Genomic DNA, 18,912 nt, shown 5'->3' with positions numbered 1-18,912 from the left:
TAGAGCTGACCAGGCTTGTCCCATGTCACAGCAGCCTGGGCAAAAGCAAAAATGGCAGAGCCTGCCAGTATTGTAAAGAATGCCTTTAAAAATGAGCCACCAGTACTTACATTTTCATGTCTCTCCCTAACCCTAAACCCATTCTCTCTTCTCTATTTGAAGTGGCAGAGAGCTCCTGGGGCTCTACATGTCACTGTTGATTGGTTTAAGTGAAAGCTGGTTAACACTGCTTTAGGTGGCATTGGACTGGGTTAAGGTGCCAGTATACCACATTCTGATCAACCATCATAAAATCTGTCCAGCAAGACAATGCTAAGCAAAAAGTACAAAGCTGGAGGTATCATGTTATCTGACTTCAAACTATAGTGCAAGGCTACAGTAACCAAAACAGCATGGACTGGTACAAAAACAAACACACAGAACAATGGAACAGAATAGAGAACTCAGAAATAGGACCATATATCTGGAACCGTCTGATGTTTGACAAACCTTACAAAAACAAGCAATGAGGAAAGGATTTCTTATTTAACAAAAGGTGCTGGGAGAACTGGCTAGCCATATGCAGAAAATTGAAACTGGACCTCTTCCTTACACTTTATACAAAAATTAATTCAAGACGGATTAAAGGCTTAAATGTAAAACCCAGAATTATAAAAATCCTAGAAGAAAATGTAGGCAGTACCATTCAGAACATAGGCATGGGCAAAGATTTCATGGTGAAAATGTCAAAAGCAAGTACAACAAAAGCAAAAGTTTACAAATGGGACCTAATTAAACTAAAGAGCTTCTGCACAGCAAAAGAAACTATCATCAGAGTGGACAGGCAACCTACAGAATGGTAGAAAATTGCAATCTATCCATCTGACAAGGGTCTAATAACCAGAATCTGCAAGGAACTTAAATTTACAAGAAAAAAGCAACTCCATTAAAAAGCAGGCAAAGGACATGAACAGACATTACTCAAAAGAAGACATTTATGCAGCCAGCAAACATATGATAAAAAACTCAGTATCACTGATCATTAGAGAAATGCAAATCAAAACCACAGTGGGATACCAACGCATGCCAGTCAGAATGGCAATTATTTAAATGTCAAGAAACAACAGATGCTGGTGAGGCTGTGGAGAAATAGGAATGCTTTTACACTGTTGCTGGGAATGTAAATTAGTTCAACTATTGTGGAAGACAGTGTGGTGATTCCTCAAAGACCTAGAACCAGAAACACCATTTGACTGAGCAATCCCACTCCTGGGTATATACCCAAAGGAACATAAATCATTCTGTTATAAAGATACATGCGCACATACATTTATTACCGTACTATTCACAAAGTGCTGGAATCAGCAAAGACGTGGAATCAACCCAAATGCCTATCAATGATAGGCTGGATAAAGAAAATGTGGACGCCAGGCGCGGTGGCTCAAGACTGTAATCCCAGCACTTTGGGAGGCCAAGGCGGGTGGATCACGAGGTCAAGAGATCAAGACCATCCTGGTCAACACGGTGAAACCCCGTCTCTACTAAAAATACAAAAAATTACCTGGGCATGGTGGCACGTGCCTGTAATCCGAGCTACTCAGGAGGCTGAGGCAGGAGAATTGCCTGAACCCAGGAGGCGGAGGTTGCGGTGAGCCGAGATCGCGCCATTGCACTCCAGCCTGGGTAACAAGAGCGAAACTCCGTCTCAAAAAAAAAAAAAGAAAATGTGGTACATATACACCACGGAATACCCTGCAGCTGTAAAGAGGAATGAGATCATGTCCTTTGCAGGGACATGGATGGATCTGGGAGCCATTATTCTCAGCAAACTAACACAGGAACAGAAAACCAAACACTGAATGTCCTGATTTATAAGTGGGAGCTGAACAATGAGAACACATGGACACGGAGAGGGGAACAACACATACTGTGGCCTGTTGGGGTGGTGGGGTGGGTGAGGGGAGGGAGAGCATCAGGATAAATAGCTAATGCATGTGGACTAATACCTAGCTAACGAGTTGACAGCTGCAGCAAACCACCATGGCACATGTTTACCTATATTACAAACCTGCACATCCTGCACATGTATCCTAGAACTTAAAATTAAATCAAATTAAATGTAAAAAAAAATCTAGCCCTGGATGGTGGCACATGTGAGAGGATGCCTTGAGCTCAGGAATTCAAGACTAACCTAGGCAACATAGAGAGACCCTATCTCTACAAGATCATGATGATAATAAACATTTAAAAAGTCTTCTGACAATAAATATATTTTTCCCTCTAGGCAGCCATATGAAAGGGTCAGATCTTTGTTGTCTTTCACATTTATATCTGCCTCTTTGTAAGAACCAATTTTCTTTCTAGCTTATATTTATTCTTGTTGACTGTGTATTGAGGAAAGTTTCTTAATCAGAAAACACCCCTAAGGTAATTTGCATTTGGAATCACCCTCACTTGCCCTTAACACACACACACACACACACACACACACACACCCCTCTAACTTAATTGGCCACTATGAGCAATGCTCCTTAAGCTTCACATATCATTTTATGATGGCCTTGCCGAAGGCAGCCTGTTATTAAAGACAGGAAAACAAAATGTTTGAATATTCAAAGCCAAGATGCTTTGGAATATGCTTGTTCCATCTTTATCATTAAGAAATTGATGGTGGAATTGCCCTGTGGTTGAAGTCATAATTGCCAATAAAGAATAACTGAGAAAATGTGAACCCTAATGTCAGACTTTCCATAATTTATATTTTTCAGGTCTACCTACCAGCTTTGATTTGGAGGAAGGAATAACATATGAACAGATGCAGGTAAGGTTTTTATAGTGTCTCTGAATGATTTTATTTTGTTGCTTTTAATTCAATACTAATCTGATTTTTTTAAAAATTTTAGACTGTGATTGAAGAAGTCCTTGAGGAAAGTGGCTATTACAATTTTACATCTAACAGGTAAGATCTGGAATTTGCTTTCAATTGCGAAAGACAAATTGAAGTCATCAGATATTAGATCTAATTTCTCTATCCTTGATTCCAGAGGGTTTTTTTTCCTTTAAATTTTATCTTAAACACTTTTATAAAATATCTTTGCTTAGACTAGATACATCTACAGGTAGAATATATGTGCCTATCTTTTGTGTGGGCACAGTTGCTGTGTTCTCAGTTGAAACAAAAAGGGTGATTGCTTAGTAGTAATTTACTCCCATAAAAAATAATAAACATAAGTAAATGGAAAAGCATTTCTAGATTGATTTTTAAAAAATCAACTATTTGGGCCAGGCGCAGTGACTCACACCTGTAATCCCTGAACTTTGGGAGGCTGAGGCAGGTAGATCACCTGAGATCAGAAGTTCAAGAGCAGCCTGACCAATATGTTGAAACCCCATCTCTACTAAAAATACAAAAATTAGCTGGGCATGGTGGCGGGTGCCTGTGGTTTCAGCTACTCGGGAGGCTAAGACAAGAGAATTGCTTGAACCCGGGAGGCGTAGGTTGCATGAGCCAAGATCGCACCACTGCACTCCAGCCTGGGCAACAGAGTGAGATTCCGTCTAAAAAAAAAAAAAAAAAAAATCAAGTATTTGTTTGTCTCATTCTAAAAGAGCTGAAAAGTCACTCCTATCACTTAAATCTACCCATTATTTGCACAGAAGGCTAGGGACAAAGTGCAACAGAACAAAGAATCATTTCTTGTTAGTGTAAGATATATTCGTGAAGAATAGACTTTGCTATTATGTGTTACCATTTGCTTACCCTAAATAAAAACCTCCATTTACTGCAGCTATATGTTATCTTCCAATAAAGCTATTATTGGTGTCCTAAGAATATATGTTATTTTATCAATCGCATCAATTTCTATTATTTTACTTTTGGATATAACGTTGGCACAACAATTTGAGTACAATTAGTTTACTAAGAAGTTATTCAAGAAAGTTTTCATAATCAAGCAAATTAGCACTGTAGGTGATTGGAGCCTGATCCCACTGGGGAAGTCTAAAAGCTGGTGTACAACGTGTACCTCAGTCATCCCACACAAAGAGTGAGGGAGCTTGGGTATTTATCCTCCAATCTCCATCAGTCATTGTTTAAGGCCTTTCCCTAGGAAGTGTTAATTCTCTGTTTTTTCTGGCCTTTTGTAAATATGAACAAAGGAGATTCCAGGGGTCAGAGAAATCCTCAGGAAAAGAAATGCAGATTTTTTTAAAAAAAATTGAATTTCTTTATGTATTGGCAGGTAGAAATCCACCAGCATACTTTGAAGTGGAATAGATAGCGGGCATGGGCATTTACAGCGCCTGCTACACAGGAGTTTTCTCTTGACTTAACTAAGGAGATACTCATAGCTGAGTCATCATATTGATTGCAAGTATCCATATACACACTCTCTATGAGCCACAGTTGTTTTAGGAGGCATAGTCCATCAGGGTATATTCTCCCAAAGTGGTCTTTTATGTCTGGAGGAGCTGCCTTCCTTTTCAATTATTGAAGCTATTTTGTGAACACTTTAAATTATTCCAGAAGTCTTCACCAAAGATGACTAGTAACAATGGAAAGAGAAAGAGGGCTCAAGAACATCCTGTTAAGGTCTAGAAATTAGATTCTTTAAGGTTAGTTCAGTCTCCAGTGTTTCTTCTCCTTTTTTTTTTTTGTTTCTTCTTCTTCCATTTCAAAGAGCTTTTCTTATGAATCACAAATAAAATTATTCAAGTACTTGCTCTTTGGGCTTGATAACAGAGTCTCAAAATACTACCTTTATAAATTTAGTTCTGTTGTGATTTGTAACTGCAAAGGAATGATGAGTAATTCTCATTTTCCAAAGATACATCATTAATAGAAATAACCATCTCCACAACTACTCTCCTCCCACCATCCCTGGAGAGACTTTTGAATTTTCTTTTTCTATTCAAGGGCTGAGTATATCCAGCCTTTCATGGATAGTATGAATATTTCTGTTTTTAACTCTGAGCCTTGTTATTTCAATGCCCTTGGCTTGTAGTGGGGCATTTCATTTTATCTGCATTTCCTCAGAGACTTGATACCATGGGCAATGAATGTGTTCATATTTTTTTTGCAGAAAATCATCTAAATATCAAGGAAAACTAAATGTGCAAAGAACTTAAGGAAGCTCTTACAAGAACTTTCATTTTTTATTTATTAAAAATATTCAAGTCTTATTTTGGAATTTATCATTATTCTTTTTAAATTCTGCTTTCATTAGGTTTTAAACAGATCTAGTTCCAAAGACATACACCTTTATTAGAAGACATTGCAAATTTCCTTATTATGATAAACAGATAATAAGATGCCTTATAACAAAGGCAAAAAAACTATTCAGTAATATTTGTAAGTGGAATAGAATATGAAGGTATTATATAACTATCAAGTTGAAGCAATATAAGTTGAATATGACATTAAATTTCCTTAGAGTGCTCCAAATTAAAATGAATCACATTTAAAAATCCATGTATCCATGGTATTCCCTTTTTGGCTTCTAATAGCAGTGATAGAACATATCTCTGGAGAAAAACTCTCCACAATTTGCTTGTAAAAAGAACCCTTGTTTGTGCCTAAAGCCACTGTTTATTAGTGTTCCAAAATAATTCCGAAGAAATAAGTCAGGCTTAAATTAGAAGCACCTAATAATCCACACACTGGACATAACACATAACTCCAAGTACAAATCAGAATAGCTGGTACCATCATGCTTTTTGCCACAGTCAAAGGATGGGGGGTGCTAAATGCAGAGGTATGTAGAATCAGTATTTAAAATTAGTAGAGTGCATTTTTTCCCAATTGGTTTCATAGAATGGCCAATATTATCAAAGATGTCAATAGATACTCTCTGAAAAATGAAGTTTCATGACCACACATATCTGGGAAACTCAGAATGTACAATTTTCCATTTTTGGAGAATGTTGACACCTATTACTATATTAAAGACTCCGAGATGTACTGCAGAGGAGAGAAGTCTGTTGACCTTGTTGGTTGACCTCAGTGTTTTCCTCATTCTTTACATGGAACACAGCTGAGAAAAGCTTTGTGGTTGGAAATGGGAAACGCTATTTTCACTCCTTCACCAGGGTCTACCCAGATCTCTTTTGTTCTCATTGACATGGTCCTCCTCTTAACTGTCATCATCATCATTGTAGAATTTGTTCTTAAATGAATTAAGCACCATCCAGAGAAAGTTATATACATAATTCCTATATTATTCAAGTTTACAATAAGACTGTCAGTTTGAGTAGTACATACGTCATCTAGCCAGTCACTAAAGCATTCATTCAAGATAAGGTATGTTTTTGGCTTAAATTGTAGGGTTTATATTTAGTTAAGGAAGAGAATAGAGAGGTGTCATTTTCAGACTGGAAGTCCCAGGATAAAGCCATTATCTATCTGTTAGCTATCTTTGAGGAAGATTTCCGCAACTGTTTAAATCGTGGGGAGACTGCTTGGACAGTTAGGTAGAATGTCTCAGGCATAAAATGCTGCATTAGGAAAAGAAAATGGTTAACAGGAACAGAAATAGTAGCAAGGATCTCTGACCAATGTGGGGTTTTTCTCATTTCTGGGCTTTTGGGAAAAAGGGAACTAGGACTGAGTTGGAAGGAAGAAAGCTGTATAAAGAAGATTAAGAAGGTCAAAAGGCTTGGCCATCCTCATAACGGTTCCCAAAGCAGACTCTATTCTTGATTATTGGCATGGTTGTATGATAAATTACATTTTACACACATAAGCATTTAGCTTGCTTACCAGAATGATGTAACTTAATATGTCTTAATTTTATCATTGTTGTTTGTGAGGATGAAATCATTTGAGTCATGAATAAACATGAGCATATCATTTTTATGAATACGCTTATGGATATACATTAGTATTTTATTTTTAATCATAAAATGTGTGTTAAGAAATAATATACAAGATAACAAGAAATCTGCATTGAATCAATTTGAATTGCTTTATTTCCCCAATTGACTGATAAGCATGTAAAATGGTTATTTCAATCTACACAGGTATTCAAATGTATAAGCTACTTTGAATGAATATTTGTTTTTCTACTACAAAGTATTATCAGTTCCTATTGACTTCATAATTTGAGAAAGGACTTGTTAGCACTAGACTTCAGCCAAAGGCAGCTTTCTAAAAATGTCCCCATCCTAACAAAAATAATCTTTTTTATTTTCTGTGTTTTATTAACTTACATGCCTGAGCCCCAGTTTTTGAAATTGAACCATGTGAACTAAAATATTTGTAACTGTATAGAGAATTCTTTCCACTTCTGAATCTTATAGGTATCATTCCTATCCATGGGGGACCAAGAATCACCCAACCAAAAGATGAAAATGCTGCATTTTGAGTGGACTTGGTTTTCTCAGTGAAGTTCAAGTTCTGAACTTCAGCTACTACTGCAAGATGCCCAAGGATTGGGTGCTGCCAGAGGGTGTGGAAGAGGAAAGACCAAGATGCCATGGAGCCTTCAGGACTTGTTTTCTGGGGGTCCTGTGCTAGAGTGTATGACAGCTGCCGTGCTTGAGGGCTTCATTGCCAGAACACATTATATACAGGATGTCAGAGCTGTCAGTGTGCTGCTGGGAAAAAATGCTGCAAAATTCATCTATGGGGGGAACAAAAAACCAAAACCGAAAACAAAAAAGCTCTCTTACAGAATTTTCCTCCACATTAAAACAAATTGTCATATTTTTCAAAGGAGGCACATTTGATTCTCATAATTGCTGAAAGTATAATTAAAGGCATCTAGCCTTCTATATGTAAAAAATTGTTTTAGATAAAGACAGTTACAGTACTCAGAATAATATATTGGGTGGTTCACTGTATCCTCCATTTTTGTCTTTAAAGAAATTCAAAACCTGTGATTGAATTTTTTTTAATGGACAGATTGCTTCTCTCTTAACCACTTGGGTGTTAGTGGTCTTGAACTGTGATACAGTGTAGACAGTATTTGTGACCTTGCACAGCCTCTGGGAGTAACTGTCAAATTGTCAGATTTAAGTTAGACTAATAGAATATATTGCTGTGCAGTGTGTGTATATGTACACCTATAGGGGGAAGGAGAGAGGTTTTGATTAGACTAACGCTTTGCTGCTAATCAAACTAATAGTATTTTTAGAGCACTTTGAAGAGTTCATAGAATCTATGAAAGAGATGCAATAGTCCTCATCGTAAGTCCCTCCATATTACAATTACCTAAATTGTTTATGAATTCTTATTGTTTAGGCATTTGAAATGTAAATAAGTTAAATCCCTTTTTTACTCATTGAGACAGCGCAAAGAAAGAGAAATCAGAATGCCAAACTGTGGGTCATCCTTTATGTAGGGAGAATTATGATGAATATCTGCTACATTCTCATTGGACTTAAACTCCTTCTCTTCAATCGGCTTCTTAAACCTCTGGTGTAATGTCAAGATATGCCCTCATTGCCAAATCTGACTGCACTTCTAGCTACTTAAAGAGCAATTTATTCTATATAATTAGTAAACTAAGAGTTAAAATTATACTTATTATTTACTTCTTATGGAGTTTTGTCATCTTTGTTTACGTTGATTTATTTAGTATGATTGAATAGATTTTAGTTCAATATATTTACAGTGGTGGAAACACCATAATCTTCTTTCTGTATAGTATGAAAATCTACACTGTTTTTTAAATGAGCATATTTAATACTTAAATTATATCCAAACTCCCTTTAATCATACACTAATGCTTTTGAAGATTGTCAATGGATCTTTCTTTTTTTAAGCAAAATTAATAATTACAGATACACTGTAATGTAAGATAATAGATGCAAACACAGTAATGAAAATTTCAGTTTCAGCCTTCAAATCAGTTCTATCCATATGTGAAATTCACAAACAAAATCAAAATGCTATGATATTGTTGATTTACCCAGGCAAAAGTTTATTTCTTCTAACTTAATTTTAACCTACATTATAATTCTTTATATCTTTCAATGTATGGAAGGGACACATTTCTTCTTCAAGCAGGAAGCACAGGCCTAGAGGGGCACATGTTCTAATTGTGGAGTGAGTTTGAAATCAAGTTCTTTCCTAAATGGTAATATATAGTAAACAGAATTTAGGAAAGAATAGTATTCCAAAGGCATACCGTGATAAGAGAAGGTAAATGGTCTACTTGAAGGTGTTTTAAAATGCATATAGTTGGCCTTATTGACCGGAAAGTGAGCAAAATGTTTTCATCTAACTTTTTTTTTTTTTTTGACAGAGTCTCACTCTTGTCACCCAGGCTGGAGTACAATGGCACGATCTCAGCTCACTGCAACCTCTGCCTCCTAGGTTCAAGCGATTATCATACCTCGGCCTCCTGAGTAGCTGGGATTACAGGCATATGCTACCATGACCAGCTAATTTTTGTATTTTTAGTAGAGATGGAGTTTCACCACATTGGCCAGGCTTGTCTCAAACCCCTGACCTCAGGTGACCTGCCTGCCTCGGCCTCCCAAAGTGCTGGGATTAGAGATGTGAGCCACTGTGCCCAGCCATGCCATATAACTCTTTTAGACGATAGGAATTGGCATTTATTATGCTAGAAGTCAGTGAAAGTTAATATAAGTAAGCAGAACTTTCCAAGAGCAGCTTCAGGTCCATCAACTCTATGCAGATAGATGTATTGTTTTGCTAAAAGTATGAATGTGACCCATTTGAATTCTCCATAAACTATCACAATCACTGAGTCTGCATTTTCCTGTGTCTTTAGGAGAAAGTCAGGCTCTGGCAAAAGTACCATTTTGTACATAGACTCACATCCCAACAGTTAAGTTAACTTTTCAGAATTCTTTCTAACTCAAATATGGAGCACCACCCCTCATGACCAAGAATGATCATTTTGTTTTGATTCTTCAAATCGTCTACTAATGCAAAGGAGTTGTTATATGAACTTAATAGGCCTCCTAATCTTTTCTTGATTGCATTTATATATTTTTTCCTTTTCTCTTGTATAATTTTTAATGATTTGTTGTGCAATGAATCCCCGTGAATGCACCTAATTTCCGTAACTGAATATTTGTATGGAATAGAATATGAATCAGTCTTTTCAGATTACTTCTGCAACGCAAATGCTTCTGTTAATTATGTTTCGATCCACCAGCTCTTTCTGAATTATGTGTACTTGAAACCTTAATTTGCTTTTTAAAAGCAGAATGTTTCATTCTCAGGGAAGCAAGTGCAGCAGGAATATTTGCTTGCTTGTTGTTAACTTTGTCTTCCTCCAGGCATGTGGTCTTTAAATGGAGACTTTCAGGGAATAGTAACATGGATACTTGGACCCATTGCTTGTGGATGAATTTCAGAAACCTAGAGAAATGCTGCTTGTTTATTGTGGACATTTGTGTGGCATCAGGCAGTGTTCACAGATTGTTTCGGCATTCTAAAGCAGAACACAATTAAGAAACACTGTTTTGAAATTTACTCAAATGATATAATTGATTAAGAGTTAAGGTCCTCATATAGGTAGCATCTATGACTCATTAAATCCTATGAATTTTGATATCCAAAAACAAATATAGGACTGGTTATGTGTAATTCCAGAAATATCATTAATCACTCGCTTTTAAGATGTGTGAAGACTGTAATATTGGCTAGTAAATTTTATCAGTATTAATATGCATAGAACCCTCATTCTTCTTTTTGATTTAATGTATTATAACATGTATGTATTGCTATTTTTTTCTTTTGTTGAAGTGGTGAGGAATCATGCACAGTCAATATGCCGGGTTCCTTTAGAAATGAATTTAGGTTCAATCTGAAGGCAGGAAAAACTTCTTTCTAAGGAACTTTTATCGTTTGCCTTTTACTTTTTCGATGATGGTTTTCATGAGCACTGAAATCATTTGGAGAGGCAATATGAAGGTGTGAATTTGAAACAGCTTCTCAGCATCCTGGAGATACAGCCATGAAGGGCTCCAACACAAGGGAAGCTTAATGCTTCCGTATATTGACATTGACTCCCTGGGCGAAATTCTGTCCCAATATAAAATTCTTCATGTTCAACAACTAAATGTGATAAATGAATTTCATATATACTTTTATGATATCTTTCAAATTATATTAATTATCCTTTTTGGGGGATTGATGGCTTTGAGTAGATTATTTTTTCAGTTGAAATGTGCTGCTAACAGTATGCTTACCCCTGAATGCTGTTTTTCATATTGATAGGAAGACACAAATGTCTCAGGGAAACAACTTTGTGATAAAGGAATTCATATGTGTGTCATTACAGTAAATTGCATATTGTAAATATGACTGTTGTGGTTGATTATAGTCTTGCTGTGATGTTGTTTTGAGATTTGCAAGAGGGACAGGAAAGATTTTATGATTTTTATGGGGTGACTAAGGGATATTGCCAATTTACATATTTTTTGAGTCCATGGGCAACAGTTGTTTTAAAAATGAAGATCACATACCCTAAAATCACAGCTACATATTTGCTATGTGAGATATACCAGATGCTTTATTGCATGTATATAACAATTGCCTAATAATGTAAAAAATTTAAGATACAGATCATTGCTTTATCCTAAAAATAAGTTAACTGTAGTCCTAATTCAAAACTGAATGTTATTCCTCAAAACATGAGAAACTGCCTTTTTCTCTCCTCTCCTTTTGTGCTGTGAAGATTTGCACTGGCCCCAGCTACTGTAGAGATAACAGAAGTATGTGACTGTTTAAATGTTTTCATTTGGAAATAGCTTACCTTACTTTCTTCTGAACAAAGGTAGAATTTTGTCTTTATGGAGGATTATGGCCGACTGTCATTTTGACAATCAACAAATCCAGATGGATCCTTGGAATCGATATGGTGAGTTCACAAATGAAAAACTAGCTGACGTTTCTGCAAGCATGTGAAAAACTGGTCCCATAAAACATGCAGAGAGAAGTTTGTGCCAGAAATAACAAACCAAGAGGAACCACGGCTTTAAGGCCTTAGCACCTTTAAGTCAGACTGTGAAAGTCACTTACAAAATGATATTCTTAACCCATGATTTAGCTCTGCATTTCAAGTGCCATTTGAGTCAAGATTCTAAAATAGAATATAATACTTGTAAATGGCTATTAAATTTTAGCTAAAACTCTTGCCCTTCATGTTCTGTGTATTTGCCTCATACTTCAGTGAATTTTGGAAGAAATAGAGATGGTTTAGGGATACTTCATGTCATGACAAAACATATGAAGTATTTACATGAACCTAACCTTACTTTGATGGAGGTTAATAAGTACTTAAATTAATAAGTATAAATATAAATATAAAGAAAGTTAATAAGCATAAATACTCAAAGGGAAACTTTGACTTGCTAAAGATTAAAGTTAGATCTTTCACGGAGGTCGAACAATCTCCAAGTAAAACCTACGCTTTGAAAAGTCATAGGGCAAAAGGAAGGCAAGGGATTCCCTAGTGCCCAGGTCGCTCAGCAGGCTGCCACTCACTAGAGGGTGAGCAACGGCAAAGGGTAGCTCCGGAGCCTTCATTGATTTCTGCTGCTGGCTTTCCCAGAGGCATCTGACCATATTCTTCCCCAGCATGCAGCTATCATTGGACTTTTAGCCAAGCACCATCACGAGCAAGTTGACCACCCAGAACAGTATCAAAAGGCCCCCAAGTCACTTTATAACCTGCTGGCTGGTGGAATCCATAGGAAAGGGTCCCTAGGAGGCATTCCAAAGACATTAGACTCCTCAAGCACTTTAATCTGCCATTAAGTGAGTGTGATTCTGCCCCTGGGGTTATGTTCCCCATCTTTCATCCATGGCCTCAGGCCCATTTTGTCTGACAGTGCAAATTTTACAAGAAGTATATGTGAAACTTAGATGGATAAATGCAGGCAGATTTGAATATACTTGTACCAGCTAAATTAGAAAAGAAACATTGCAAGGTAGTTTAGTGTTTTCAGGCAAACCAGTTGATAATCAGGCTGTGGAAAGATTCTATTATTTTACTCTTCCAAACTGAAAAACAAAAATCACTTGAAAAAATTTGGGGTACATTTTGCTGACTGACATTTAGTGGGTCAAAACAAAACTGTAATACTTCCTTTAATGCATTGTTCCCAGTGGTGAGTTTGTGAGGATCAAAAAGACCAGAGCTGTCCTCTGAAAGAAAGAGAAACCCCTAATCTCATGTTGCCTGGAGCTTCTGTTTTTCTGGACAGCCCAGGATCCAAGACAAGGGCCTGTTCCCGCAGAAGCAAAAATGCCCTCAATGCGCTGTTTTCCTCTCAGCCTCTAACATAGCATCCTTTTTTTTATTGTTCTAGTACCGCTCCTATGCAGGTCTCACCCCTGACACCCCTTCCCTCCCACTATTCCTATTCAAGTAACAGACAAGGTTTTCTGCACAGAGCTGTGTTATTAGAAGGAGTGGATGTTCCATAGTTCTTTAATGGTGTGCCGTGTGGAAGGCGGAGGGAAGTGCTCCTCTGCACGTGATTTCTGTCTTTCTAAAACCCCCGCCGCACTTCCTTCCTGAGCACACCTACTCTAAAATGACCTCTAAGTCGGAGATCCTCAGAAGAGAAAAGAAATGACTCTATAAGTGGTTTATATAAGATATGCAGGCAGCTTTTATTTTTGCTATGATTAAATATGCACAGTAAAGTTCTAAAATAATTCTAAAATGTATTTTGAATTTTATTGGAAGATAATTTTTCTTTTATTCAGAATTTACCGCAAATGATCATCTCTTTTCTCTCACCAGCTTCCCCAATTTCTTCTTTTATGCTTTTAAGTCTTTTGATTAAAAAAAAAAATTTCAGAAGGCAATCACAAATGTGTGTAAGCTCAAATGCATACCTCAGCTTTCATTGGTGGGTTTCTGTAGCAATTATCTATTGCTACACACGTTGTATAACAAAGCACCTAAAAACTTAGTGGTTTAAGGTGGCAACCATTTATTTTTTTCTTATGAGTTTATGGGTCAGTTGGAAGTTCTGCCTATCTGAGCAGAGCTCCACTGATCTCTGCTGGACTCTCTCTTGTGTCTATGGTTATTTGGCAGGTTGGCTGAGGTCTAGTTGATTTAGGATGGACCTAGAGGGGGCAAATCAGTTCTCTTCCCTGGTCTCTCACATTTTTTCAGCAATTTAGTCCAGATATGTTTTTGTGGCAGTAGGAAGAGTTGAAAAGAGAATGCAGAAATGCACTCCTATTTTGACAAGCCACTGCTCGTGGTGTTTTCTTCATTCTCAATGGTCAAAGCAGATCACACGGTCAAATCTATCATTAGTGTGGGGAGCTGCATCAGGCTTTTACTTCGGTGTAACCAATTGCTATAAGTTTAACAGTTTAAAATAATACACATTTATTATCTCATAGTTTCTGTGGGTTGAAAGTTGGAGCAGGGCTTATCTGGTCCTCTGCTCAGGGTCTCACAGCTGTAATTTTTGGCTAGGGCTGTGGTCTCACTTGAGCCTGAGGATCATGTTTCAAGTTCATGTGATTATTGACAGGCTTTTCTTCCTTGTGTTGTAGGACTGAGGTCCTCAGCAGCTAGATAACATAGATACCACCTGTAGTCCCCTGCCATGTGGCCCTCTCCAGAGACAGTTCACATCAAGGCAGCTGGCCGCTTCAAGGTCCAAGGATAGTGTCTTTCTCGCACTCTCTCCAGTCTGCTAACATAGAATCTTACAACCAAATCAAGGGAGTGACATCCTGTTTCCATATTCTAGTGGTTGAAAGCAAGTTACAGGTGCATTCTACACTCAAGGAAAGGGGATTATATAAGAGCATGGTATTTAGGATCACCTTGGATTGTGTCTGTCACAGAGTGCAATACCAAAGCACACAGAAAAAGTAGACCTGAAAAATTAGGACCATGAAACACCAAATGCCACAATAACAAATTACCACGTGATAAAGAGGCTGGAAAAATGCCTAGAGCCCTACAGGCAAAGTAAGGCATTTGATAGGAGGTCTCTGGACGGTGTCACATAGGGTCCCAAGCAGATGCCTCTCCAGTGCCTTCCTCTGCCCCAAGCTCAGGTGCATACAGCCACCTGTACCCTGGCTGCCTAGGAGTGTGTCCCTCAGCAGAACCTTGGGGCTCACAAACAAATGTGTGATCATGGCTCTTCTGCCCAGAAACTGTACCCGCTTCCTTCCTCCCAAACAGCTCTGACAGAAGCCTGCCTGATGGTTCTGGAGAAGAAAGAATTGTATGAGGGAATTTCATGAAAATGACCTCAGAGTGCAGGACATAAATTCCAGAACATTTTCAGTCCCTATCTCAGGATTCTGTTAGATTTAAAAATCATTTCTAATTCACCAAATAAACAGACAAACCTCAGTCAGTGGAATGAGAAGCAGGAATTGAAATTATTTTTCTCTAGAAGCCAGAGGAGCTTTCAGTAGCATCACAGTAAACACCCTTCACTTCCTTAAACTCGGTATGTTGCAGTCTGCTCTTCAGTCATTTATCAAATGGAGACATATTGATTGTTCTCAGTAATTATGTTCATATAGTAGAGAACAGGAATTAAAAAAATGAATTATAGAATATAGCTTGACATAACTACAAACCACAATCTTAAAGAAAAACCTTATAAGCCATGAATAAAGGATAATGTCTCCCAAATTGAAAGATTCTGTCCCTCTTCTCAAGATTGAGCATATAATTTTATATTCATTATACTTTTTATATGATGCTGCCTCTATAATGCAGATTTAGTTTGCTATCACACTAGAAAGACTAAAATATCATGGATTTATTTTGTACATACACTCGTTTTTCAAATCTCTTGAGCCATGCTGTTTGCCACAGACATTTTAACCATCTTTAGGATGTGCAAAAAAGTTGTTTATATAACTCAGGAAAATACTTGTAATTTTCATGAGTATATAGTACTTATATTGTACATTGTTCAAAGATCAAGGAATAAATCACTTAAAGACTAGAATTTCCTAAATTTATTTGCACATAATATCATAAGCAAGCATCATTAAGAGTTTAGGTCCTGAGCACCCATAGACTTGGATCTGAATGCCAGCTCCATGATGTTCTACTTGCATAACCTCAGACCAAGGACTTAAGTTTTCTAATGCTTCACTTCCACATCTATAGCATGAAGATCATAGCAGATTCCACTTTAAAAAGTTGTTAAGCATATGCCTTGACACAAGAATTAAACACTGCAATAGCAATAAGGAACTCAAGTGTAATGTTAGCCTAGAGCAGACTTACCCAATGCTTGACCAGACCCCCTGGACCTTTTGAATGCTTCTGTGTACTAGCCTCCTGGTACACCTCCTTTTTCAACAGCCTGAAACTGTCTTTGTCTTTTTTTTTTTTTTTTTTTTTTGAGACAGGGTCTTGCTCTGTCACCCAAGCTGGAGTGCAGTGGCGCTATGTCAGCTCATTGCAGCCTCTGCCTCCCAGGTTCAAGCAACTCTCCTGCCTCAGCCTCTGGAGTAGCTGGGATTATAGGCATGCGCCACTACAACTGGCTAATTGTTTTATTTCTAGTAGATACAGGGATTCACTCTGTTGGCCAGGCTGGTCTTGAACTCCTGACTTTAAGTGACCTCCCAAAGTGCTGGGATTACAGGCATGAACCACAGATCGTGGACAGCTTTTGATGGGAACTGTCCTCAAGTTGGTGGGACCAGAATTTTTCTGCTGGCAATAGTAATGGCTAGAAATTTCTGCCTGTAGAGGCCAGCCCTGTCCCATGATAGAGAGGTGCATGGGAACCAATCCTCCAGCACCCTCACCCCTGATTAAGACAGCTCTGAGTTGTGCTCTTCACTCTCACAGTTTCCCTGCAGAACCAAGGCAAAGACACCCTTTGTTGGACTGAACTTCATGAGGCACCTTGGCTTGGCTTCCTTCCTGTCCTGGTCTGACTTCACTTATCTAATGGTTTTCTTGGAAACACTTTCTAACAAATCCATCCCAGGGCATGCTTCTGAGAAACTGCACCTGAAACATCTTTGGAATGTAAACAGCCTAATCAGTGTTAGCCCAAAATATTTGTGTCAAAGACTGTGGGTTGGCAACCTTTTCATGATACACATGCGAAAGGAAATGATTCATTGATTGGTGCTACTGTGGTGTGTCTTGCAATTGCATCCCCATTAAGCAGGAACAAAAGTAGGCATAATGGTCAATAGCAGTGACCGCACCCCTGCCTCCTCTTCCTATCCCAGTCAGTAGTTAGGTGTGGCTGTCAGTGGGATGGCAGAGCTCCATGGCATAATTCGAGGATAGAGTCACAGTCCACAAAACCTCCCTAGCTTCCTCACATGGCTTGGGGGCCCTTCCTTCCTGTCTTTAAGGTGGGGCTGTCTCTCTCTGTGATGTCATTGTTATACTATAGATCAAGGAGTGGCCACAATTCCAAAAAAAGATGTCACAGGAATTGAGGAGACCCCCAAAACAAGGAGGAAATGGTCTTGCCTGGCTTCCATTTACCAGACACAGAGTCATCTCAGCCTTGGGGAACCTCCATATTGTCTGTGATAAAAGAAAAGGCTGGCTGACTCTCATTTTCTAAGACAGATGGAATGCTTTTCTCTTACATCCACCAATTCTCCCCTGAGTGTTTGTTTCTTTCAAATAACCTCAACCAAAGTAATGAGCATCTTGGCATCTGCTAATTTATTTCTAAAATGCTTTTGAATTATGCTTATTAATTCCGCTGTGAACTTTTTAGTTGATCTTATCACCTGTCTTTCCAGGAAATGAATTCTCTTGACAAACATGTAACTTTTAGAATGAAGTACATAACAAATGACTTAATTCTATACAAATGCTTATCATCTTTGATCAGTCACACATTAGAAACTATTTTCATTGGAAATATTTTTCATGACAATGAAGATTGTCATATCTCCTGTTTGTTATCTCATCACCTACCTGGTTTGTTCTTATCACTATGGCCATTAGCATTTGACAATAAGCGCTCCAGTTTGGAAAGATTATTTCAGAGTCATGGTTATTATTCCAAATTTCCTTGCCCCTAAAGTGCATGTGTAAGGAGGAAGAGCTTTCTCACCTGGCCGTATTCTTTGCTCTGGATATGAATAAGTGGGAGAATTGCCACTAAAATTCCTTTAGCCTCTTCTACTTCCTATGCTTGTCCTTCCTGCCCCTCTCTTCCTACACAATACACACACACACACACACACACACACACACACCCGCACACACACCACACCCCACACTTCAAGGAGGACAGAATCTTCCTTGTACTGGTAACCATTTCCTACTGGTTACCATTGTCATTGGATAATTGAGGCAGCATGGGGATTCACGTTGGCTACATTTCCAAATCACTACTTAAGCCTTTCATTCTTTTCCCCCCTTTTCCTTATTCTAGAATTTGGGGTGCATTTCTTCATTATATTATCTCTGTCTAACTCTGTCTAATAGGAAAATATCTCTCTACATAACACTATGACTTCAAGAGTCAATTCTGTGTATATAATTTAATATTACAGCTTGTCTTCTTTTCTACTTTTTAAATATTTTAATGTGTATTTCATACTTAAAGGGATATGAAATGTCATGGAAACTTTGTTTCTCAATCTTCTCCTGTAGATTTCATAACCCAGTCTCAGGAGTATTTATAGGACAATCATTTTAATTTTATTTCCCTCAGAAATGATACAGATGAACTGCTAACTTTAAAATAAAATTCTGCTTTTATCTTTAGTATTTAAAGAGCTTTATGGAACTACATAGAGATTTAAAAACAAACACACAAATAAAAGTTTGGCAAATAATATTTAAATCAGAAGTTCTGTTCACTTAAAGGTTAATTGGGTCAGGCCGGGCGCGGTGGCTCAAGCCTGTAATCCCAGCACTTTGGGAGGCCGAGGCGGGTGGATCACCAGGTCAAGAGATCGAGACCATCCTGGTCAACATGGTGAAACCCCGTCTCTACTAAAAAAAAAAATAC

General features: G+C 37.8%; 1 protein-coding gene across 10 annotated transcripts in view; it reads left to right on the top strand.

Annotated features, from left to right (window-relative positions):
* Positions 1-7,692, top strand: part of NEK10 (NIMA related kinase 10) — a 249,261-nt gene extending 241,569 nt beyond the window's left edge. For 9 of the 10 annotated variants that reach the window (XM_032268089.1, XM_032268083.1, XM_032268098.1 and 6 more), the window contains 3 exons: positions 2,748-2,800; positions 2,883-2,938; positions 7,276-7,690. In XM_032268089.1, the coding sequence (XP_032123980.1) occupies positions 2,748-2,800; positions 2,883-2,938; positions 7,276-7,324 (158 nt within the window). In that variant the 3' untranslated portion in view covers positions 7,325-7,690. Of the gene's footprint in view, positions 1-2,747; positions 2,801-2,882; positions 2,939-7,275 lie in introns of all 10 variants that reach the window. The other variant, XM_032268066.1, reaches the window with a different exon arrangement.
* Positions 7,693-18,912: the final 11,220 nt, after the last annotated feature.

This window comes from Sapajus apella, unplaced genomic scaffold (assembly GCF_009761245.1).
Source record: "Sapajus apella isolate SASKATOON/1434 unplaced genomic scaffold, GSC_monkey_1.0 scaffold4, whole genome shotgun sequence".
In the NCBI taxonomy this organism is placed as follows: domain Eukaryota; kingdom Metazoa; phylum Chordata; class Mammalia; order Primates; family Cebidae; genus Sapajus; species Sapajus apella.
This window is presented reverse-complemented; position numbering and strand designations above follow the sequence as displayed.